The sequence below is a fragment of the Vicia villosa genome, linkage group LG3 (genome assembly GCF_029867415.1).
Source record: "Vicia villosa cultivar HV-30 ecotype Madison, WI linkage group LG3, Vvil1.0, whole genome shotgun sequence".
In the NCBI taxonomy this organism is placed as follows: Eukaryota; Viridiplantae; Streptophyta; class Magnoliopsida; order Fabales; family Fabaceae; genus Vicia; species Vicia villosa.
In genome coordinates, this window is record NC_081182.1 from 69,609,464 (window position 1) to 69,619,243 (window position 9,780).

The following is a 9,780-nucleotide window of genomic DNA, read 5'->3' on the forward strand; positions in this document are numbered from 1 at the left end:
AAAACAAGATTGAACGGAATGGTTATATTAGAGGATGCGAACTTAAACTTTATCTCTTCCATAAAATATGGACAAAACAGACATACACAACGAACTTAACCCGTTTTGCTACTCTTAACCTATACTATACTATACTATATTATACTATACTATAAGAATACCTATACTATAAGAATAAGTTATCACATCCTACTTTTCTTTTTCCTCATGTAACTCATAAGCTTTAAATTTGAAGAATAGTAATATATCTATGGTAGGACTTCTTCAAAACAAAAATATCCATGGCAGGTAGAATTTCACTTCTTATTTTAGCATAAAACATTGGTTTTATCCTATAACATATTTATAGATACATTAAAAGTTTGAAAAAAAAAAGTACTCCTTAAAATAATAGAATCTCACTTCTTATTTTAACATAAAACATTGGTTTATGACTTTATGCTATAACATACTTTATATGATTATATCTAATTCCTAAGCCTTATTCATTCCGTCTTATCCTAAATAACAGGATTTTCACTTTAGCTTCTTTTTTAACACCCTCTTACAAGCAAGGTACTGGTGCAATAACCCTTTATTCCACTTCCTTTCATTATATAAACTCTATTATTGAAACCAATTATACTCACACCAAACACTAATTTCCCTCTTGTTTTCTGTTTCTTCTTTTTCAACAACATGGCTAGTAGTAACCTTCGCCAGTTACAAGCTGCTCCTAACAAAATGCAGCTCAAGAAGGAGAGACGCATGTTCTCTACTTCTGATGATAGTGCCATGATGAAACAAGTTCAGTCCACTCATGCACCCGATGGCCGCGAAATCGATGTTAAACCGCTTATTCAAATTGTTGATGAAATCTTGATTCAGATCATCGCTCGAAGCGTCGAGGGTCATGAACATGTAACTAGTACATTAAAATGCATGCACATAACATGTTTTTTTAACCACTTGCATGTGACATTTGTTCTAAACTGTTATTATGGTTTGTATATGGTTGATGTGACAGGTGAAAAAAGAGCAAGAGACATTGGAAACTGCTGTTGCTTTGGCTGAATTTGATATGCTTGATGCACTGGCTTTTATCATTAACAAAATTTCCTGTGAGGTTGTTGTTATATTATGAAATCTTTTGACCTTTATGAAAGTTCATTGTTTTTTTTAATATTTATTACTGTTTTCTAAGATAAAATGATGTTTCCTTAATAACTCACAAATATGTCAATTTTGAAAAAGGAGTAGAAGAAAACACATTTAGCTTTATGAGGGCAGTCTTTCAGTACATGCAAGATGGACTATTGCACGGGACTATGCAAAGCGGACTATTGCACAGGGCTAAAAAAACTTTCACGATTAAACATTGGCTAAAAAGGACACATAAAATATTTGTTATTGTTAATCTATAACAAAACAGGGCCCATATTTATTTTTCTACCGTTAAACCGTAATAAACCTAGCTAGAGCCTCTGAAAATTTAAGATTGTTCTGAGCTTTATTTTGCTTTTAGTGTTACAATTACTTATGAAGAAGAAATAATCAATAGTAAATTTATGTATGCAGTTATCATGCAAATGCTCAGGAGGTGGAGATGCACATGCATCAACAATGGTGCTACTGAATTACCTGTCAAGCTATTCATGGCATGCAAAAGTTGTGTTAGCCTTAGCAGCATTTGCTGTTATTTTTGGAGAGTTTTGGCTTGTTGCTCAATCAAGTGCTTCAAACACACTTGCCAAATCTGTCGCTCTCCTTAAACAACTACCTGACATTGTAGAGAATTCTGTTTCATTGAGACCACAATTTGATGCACTCAATAAGCTTGTGAAGGCTGCACTTGATGTCTCAATGTGCATTGTTGAATTCAAGGAGTTACCTTCTGAATATATCTCAGAAGATGTTCCTCCTATGTCTGTTGCAAGTGCTCATATTCCTATTGCTACATATTGGGTCATTAGAAGTATTGTGGCCTGTGCTTCACAAATTGCAAGTCTCATAGGGATGAGAAATGAGTAAGTTAATTACCATATGATATAAAAATGATATATTTTCATTCCTTGAATTTACTTAATCATTTTTGAAAAATGGTAACTAAGATGGTGAAACCCCAAGGATGGCCAGGTGGTGAAGTCTTGAGTCCTGAGAGTGTGCTTCTCTCAGGGTTTCAGATTCGAATTCTCCTAGTGCTAACAAATCTTGTGTTGAATGACTATGACCTTTTTTTTTTTGCAGAGCCATGTCTTCAGCTTCAGAGGCATGGGAATTATCGAGTTTGGCTCACAAAGTCGCTAGTATATTCGAGCACCTCAAAAACCAACTTGCTATTTGCTATCAATATATAGGTAAGCACATTGTCGAAAACATAATTCGAAACTTAATAAATTTGGATATTGTTCTTACTTCGAGTCGTTACTATGGTACAGATGAAAAGAGGCATATTGAGGCATTTCACAATCTGATACGTCTTTTTGAGACGGTTCATGTAGACAACATGAAAATCATGAGAGCACTGATTTATGCAAAGGATGATATCCCTCCACTTATCGATGGAACTTCAAAACTAAGGGTTTGTTTTTCGATTACATTAACAATTAACTAGTCCATTTTGTGTGTGAAACTTAGTTATTCTACAACATGATAAACAGGTTAGTCTTGAGGTACTAAGGAGGAAACATGTGCTACTTCTCATATCGGATCTTGACATTTCGCAAGAAGAGATAATGATACTCGATAACTTGTACAAAGATGCAAGATCGAGGGGCGAGACATACTATGAGATGGTATGGATTCCAGTTGTGGACAAAGCAACATGGAATGAAGTGAATAAGCAAAAGTTTGAGTATCTTCAATCATCGATGCCATGGTATAGTGTTCGCGACCCTTTCATTATCGAACCATCGGTGATTAAGTATATCAAAGAAGTGTGGCATTACACAAAGAGAGCTATTCTAGTAGCCCTTGATCCACAAGGTAGATTGTCCTCCCAAAATGCTCTTCATATGATATGGATTTGGGGAAATTTGGCCTTCCCTTTCACTAGTGAGAAAGAAGAATCCTTGTGGAAGCAAGAGATTTGGAGCCTTGAACTTCTTGTTGATGGCATTGATCCCGCAGTTTTAGACTGGGTACGTAATTTTAGCGCTAGTTTATTTTGATCGCGCATAGTCAGAAACATAAGCACAATTGGCCGAACTTCGTGATCAATTGCATTTTTTTATGCATTTAGTTTTGAACAGAATTTTTTCTTGTCATTGTTGCAGATGACAGAAGGAAAAATCATATGTCTATATGGAGGAGAAGATCTCGAGTGGATAGAAACATTCACAAAAACAGCGATGAACCTAGCAAGAACAAGCAACTTCGATTTAGAGATGGTTTACGTAGGAAAAAGCAATGCAAAAGAGCGAATGCAGAGAATGATAACCACGTTTAACTCAAAAAGATTCAGTTACTTTTTCCCAAACGTGACATCGATTTGGTTCTTCTGGGCAAGACTCGAGAGCATGTTATACTCAAAACTACAACACGGAAAGACAGTTGAAAACGACAAGATTATGAGCGAAGTTATGACAGTACTTAGCTTCGATGGCAGCGATCGAGGGTGGGCGATATTCTGTAGAGGACCATCTGAAATGGCAAGAGCTAAAGGTGATACTGCTTTAACAAGTTTGAGAGATTTCGATAAATGGAAACATAATATTGAACAAGACGGTTGGGTTCCTGCATTGAATGATTATATTAAGGAAATTCAACAGCCGCATCATTGTAATCGGCTTATTCTTCCTGGAAGCACTGGTGGAATACCGCAGAAAGTTGTTTGCGCGGAATGTGGTCGGCAAATGGAGAAATATTTCATGTATCGTTGTTGTGTGGAGTGACAGAAGCAAATTTCATATGACATTATTATGTATGAATAATATTGGTTTGAAAGTTGTTTATGTTTTGTTATAGGGTGATAATGTAGTGTTGTTTATGTAAGGTTGTGATTTATGTTTATGTTTTTACTAGCTGGTAAGCTATTAAGGTGTTAGAAGCATAACTTGTTTCAGTTTGCTAATAAAGTGTGTTTTGTAGAACTATTTATATTAAAATAAATATTGTTGTAATTCATTTTGTGTTGTAGAAAAGTCTTGATTAAATTATTTATGCAAGTCATTCTAACTTATTGCTTGTGTTTTTTTGCTTTATAACTTTATTGAAGAAGACATTCAGAAAATACTGAACACTTTTTGGTGGAGGTTCAAATAGATGAGGTAGAAGAGATGTAAATTGGCTAAGTTGGAAAATCTAACCATGTGAAAGAATTTAACGGCTGAGCTTTTGTGATTTCTAAGGATTCAATTTAGCAATTTTAGGGTAGCGAGATTGTAAGTTCTTATCAAATCAAAATTCATATGGGATTTTCTATAGGATAGATCTAATGACTCACCATCATGCATAAGATGAGACATGCGGTGTTAATCACATCCGCCTAAAAGTGTATCGGTAGACCGTAGACTCATCTTATTTATCATAGTTCGTGTTAATTATTTTTGGTATCGGTAGACTCATGTATAAGACGAGACATGCGGTGTTAAACACGATTTTTATGCTCTACAACACCATTTTATTATGGAATACGGAAATGAAAAGTTGTGATAGTTATACCGTTTTTGTCACAACAGTTTTCTAAATGGTGATTAACAAATTCACCACCATGATAACTTCTTAAAGTGGTTATTTTCAAAATAAATTAGTTTTGGACAAACTTAGAAAATTTAACAAAAGTTTAAAAAGTTTCTTCCTTGTGACCTAAGAATAAAGTTCAAGTGAATCTAGTTAAATCATCTACTATTACGACATCATGATAATTGTCTCCTAGACTTTTAGTGCTTGAGGGATCAAAGAGATCTAGATGGAGAAACTCAAGAGGTTTTGACGTGGTAACATAATTTTTCGGTTTAAAAGACGTTATTGTTTGCTTTTTCATTTGGCATGCATCACATAGCTTCTCTTTTGAAAAATTTATTTTAGGTAGAGAAATTACTAAATTCTTAGATGCTATCTTATTAATTAAATTAAAATGAACAAGACCTAACCGTCTATGCCATAACCACAAGTCTTCACACTAGGTGACTAAACATTTGATACCACTATTTGATACATCATCAATGTTCACAATATAGACAATATCAACTCTACATAACCCTTAAACACTCTCTCCTTATTATCTGTATGTTAAATTAGGAAATGTAGGGCGTCCAAAATTATAGTATACTATTTGTCACATAAGTGGCTAATGCTTAGGAGGTTATGATTAAGCCCTTTGACTAATAGAACACCATCTATGGTGATTATGGAGAGATTTTTCCATAATACATTCACCTAAAATTTTACTTTGATTATTGTCTCCATAAGTGACATATTCATGCTTTCAAGTACTCAATAACACCCTTAAGTTTTAAGACTTCTTCCTCAAGTTTTAAAAAAAAAAATTGGAGGGAGATTTTCTCAAAAGCACTTAAAGCCTCGGCATGCATTTTGTGAAAAGTATTTGACAATTTATTATAAGAAGATATGAAACATGAGCTTGAATCACTTACCTTAAAATATTAGTTTTTGTGACACATCACCAAACATAGATGATCAGTCTCATCTTCATCTGAATTATTGTCAGAAAAAGAGGAATCTCCATCTTCTTCTCAAGCGATGTACACTCTACGACCCTTGGAGTTTTTGCTCTTCGTCTTATAGAACATTTGCTTGCCTTTGCACTTTAGCAATCTTGGACAATCACTTTTGAAGTATTCGGGTTTACGATACTCATAATATATGTTACTTGCTTTTCTTTCTTATTGTCACCATTCCACTTCTTTGGATGGTTTGATTTTTATAAAGCTCATTAAGTTCCTATCAAAATGTTTAAGACCATTCTTCCTCATGTATTTATGTAGCATCTGATGAATAATCCCTTCTCTTCATCTTTTAAAGAGTAATCAATCGTGTCATTTCACCATCCTCGACTTAAGCCTGGAAGTTGAGGTGTTCAAGGAAATGTTTTTCTTCTCATCTGTATTCTTATCCATCTGTTTTGAAATGTTTTCAATCACTTCAAGCCTTTTCAGTTCATGCTCATGTTCAATGAGCTTTTCGAAGAGTGTTGACATGTGAGCGACTTTAGACCATGATATTATTTTATAGAAGTTACTTTAGGCTTCCACTTCTAGAATATAGACCTCATAATGTTATTATTACAATTCCGATAAGATATAGTTTTGTCAAAGTTCTATAATTTGTTGATTATGTGCAAAAATCTCACTTGCATGGAGGCCATATATTCTATAATTTGTACTATTCTATTAACGGGTTAATTTTAAATTTCTTGACGTCTTCAGTTCCTCCTTGGAGAACTTGAAGAGCGCCCACATTGTTTTAGCCATCTTACAATGTGATAATGAGAAACATACATTCACACTCAATGAATAGATGAGTATATTTCCCGCTTTTAAATCGTAAAACTCCTTTTAATCTCGTTATCATCTCATTTCTTTAGTGTCTTTTAACTAATACGTCATCGACCTTTTGAGGGCAGAAGGTCCTTATTATATGGAAACCCGTAATTGTAAATCCACAAATATAAGGTGCACACACATGCAATCTTTTCAATATGCATAATTTTCACCAATGAAAATGAGGGCTCTATTATGCGCTCCCTTTGGATCAATTTTTTTTTCCATATTCAATAAATTTTGAGGTTGTTAAGCTTTATCAAAAGAGATGCACTGATGCCAATTGTTGATTGAATATGATGTTCTTTGTGTATAAAAGAGGTTTGAATAGACAAAATTCCCTTTGATTTATTTTCAAAAATAAAGTTACTATGCGAAAGTTTTAATTGTGAAAATCGTATTAAAATAGTTTACGCAATTGAAATTTTTGAACATCAAGAATCAAACACCAAAAAGGATAGAGATAATAACAAATTAATATGTGAATAAGGAAATTCTAAATCATACAATTCTTCTCGATCGATCGATCGATCGAGAGAGAGAGAGAGAGAGAGATTATTGCACCAATGTTTATACTAGTTTTGTGCTTCATCCTCACATGTACCTAATCTAGTCTCCGATACCATCGAAAATTGTTTTTCCATTATATTTGGTTTCGATACAGGGTTTTGTTACACAAAAATAAGAAAAACAATTTTGATAGTTTGCTCAATGCTAGCTAATCTTATCTTTTTCCTTGATTATTATTTGTCTGTAACACAACTAACCACAACTAAAATCTTGATTACGCAATCTTCAACCATTGAGAATCTCCAATCTTCACACTTGAATCCATTTACACACAATCTTCTTGTTAGACTTAAGCTTGTTCTTCACAAGGTTGATAAAATCAAGAAACTCCAGTTCATATAGAGAAAACTAATAGTTTTATTTAATGAAAATTTAAATCACGAATTCCACAAATATATCCAAAAACTAGAAACAAAACACTTTAATACACATTAGCGATCTAAATGGTTTTCTCATAAAATAATCATCACATACTAACAAGGTTGAATGATCTTCATACACAAGATGAAGGTTTTGTTTAATGACAGATGAAGTATTTTCTAGTAATCACTCTAATGATTTGATATGTGTTTTTGAAATAAAATAAAATAAATCCTTATATATGTGATTGAGAAATAACACAAAATCGGTGAAAAATTACTTAAATGATTTAAATCAAGGGTGTCTAATGACCTCAAGGCTGAGATATTGCATCTCTTTCTGCCAAATCTTTCCTCGACATAAAAACTTGCCTCTGTCAAATACAAAGTTTAGCAACCCATGAAGCACTTCTTTCCTTCCTTCCAGATCAAAACTTGAAGGGATCCGTGAATGCGAATCCACGTTTGGCGGTTCTGGTGGGGGTCGGAGTTTGACGACAACCGCTTGGATAATTTGAATCTCGTTAGTCACCACATGAAGGTCGGCGTCTGATGATTCCGACTGCGGAGGTGTCCCAATAACAAACGCCTGCCCCTTTCTTCTTTGTATCTCATTCATTCGTCCGTTAAACATTGCTTTTGTGCCTTGTTTTCGGTAATTAGGTTATATCATTGTATCAACAATCTCTTTGGAGTCAGATTCAGCTTTTGTATAATCTTTTGCTTCTCGTTCAACACTGAAGTTCATCTCCTCTAGCATTGATTCATCGTGTGTTTTTGTCATCTTCCACAGTTTCGACTTTGATTCTTGATTTGGAACCATTTGTGCTCCAAATTCTCTGATCATAGCCATAGAAAATGAATTCCAGTCAGCATCTGGATTCTCTTCACACCAATAATAAAACCATAGCATTGCTCCTTCATCTTCCATGCTCATGAATGTCCACTGCAACTTATCATCAGAATGAATTTTGTTCTTCTCAAAGAACTTTTCAACTGCAGAGATCCAACCAATAGGATCTGTCCCTATAAAATCTGGTAATTCCCTCTTCATAGTACAAACGTCCTAAATCGTTGGTTTTCCGTGTAGTTATCCGACAATTTTCAGCAGTTATACGGAAGTTTTTGGCAATTTCGGGTAGTTATACGACAATTTCGAGCAGTTATATGGCAGTTTCCAGCAGTTATCTGACAGTTTCCGGGAGTTTTTAACAGTTTCCAACAATTATCTAGTAGTTTCTGATGGTTTTATTAATTCACTGGCTTCGTCTCGAAATCTGGCAGGTCGGACCAATTTGATAGAAACCTAAATTCAAGTGGAAAAGAAATTATATTATTAATGGAAAAACATTAACTATTGCAGAAGATAGACCCCTGCAATCCCATAGCAAAGCTCCTCAGAGAAGAGACAATTATCTCTCTGACCAAACCATCACGGTTCCTAAGTGAATAATTCTCTATCTATTCTCCCTCCCTATCCTTTATATAACTATCATTCCCCTCTAACCAACTAGTCACGTCAGCAAATAGAACTCATTCCTCTATATGACACATTTGCTGGGCTTAGGCCCAAACCAAGTACCTAACATTAATCGATTCATGACTTAACATTAATATCACATCTCCCATGACCAAAAGGATAAATGGAAAAAAATCATTTGAGTTGATTCATATAAAGTCTTGAATTGATTCATGAGACCAAAATTAGTTGATTCGATTCACCAACTTCCTTGAATTGATTAATTTAAGGTTGACTCAGTCAAACTTATAATTTATGCATGAAAAAGACCATTTTGACATAGTGTGAGTTAGGGGTTTTACGGCGAACTCTATTGTACGATAAATTTAACTAAGACAAGACGTCACAATAGAAATTAACTAATATTATGCTTATGCGATTTCAATAAGGACCAAGAGTTAACCAATATATAAGAGTTGACGGTTGACGACACAGATGAAGGCTAGAACATTTTGAGAGGGAGGAGTGATAGTAGAGGAAACCAAAATGAAAATAAATATAGGTCTAATTTCAAGTCCAAGTCTAAAGAGTTTGACTAGTATAAGTATAAATGCTTCACTTGTCATAAAGTCGACTAATTTAAAAAGGATTGTTTCAAGAAGGGGAGCAATGATAATTATGTTCAGACTATGGATTCCTTAAATAAAAAAATATTATAGGAGTGTTTGTGCACTAGTGGTGACACGTTCGAAAACATAAAAAAGTTGAGTCAATGACTCCGGATGCTCTTATCTCAAGTGTCTAAGAAGGATTATTATGAGACTTTATACAAAAGAATGTGGAGTTGTTCGACTTGATAACAATAAGACATACAAGGTTCATGGTAATAAGACGGTTTGGATCCAGATGG

At 34.2% G+C, this 9,780-nt stretch overlaps 1 protein-coding gene across 1 annotated transcript; it reads left to right on the forward strand.

The window, feature by feature from the left end:
• The first annotated feature begins 641 nt into the window (after positions 1 to 641).
• LOC131656053 (protein SIEVE ELEMENT OCCLUSION B-like) lies at positions 642 to 4,088 on the forward strand. Its single transcript, XM_058925839.1, has 7 exons — positions 642 to 900; positions 1,007 to 1,105; positions 1,558 to 2,006; positions 2,227 to 2,336; positions 2,418 to 2,560; positions 2,640 to 3,119; positions 3,255 to 4,088. Exons 1-7 carry the CDS (start codon positions 679 to 681, stop codon positions 3,870 to 3,872), a joined length of 2,121 nt encoding a protein of 706 aa, XP_058781822.1. The 5' UTR covers positions 642 to 678; the 3' UTR covers positions 3,873 to 4,088.
• The last annotated feature ends 5,692 nt before the right edge of the window (positions 4,089 to 9,780 follow it).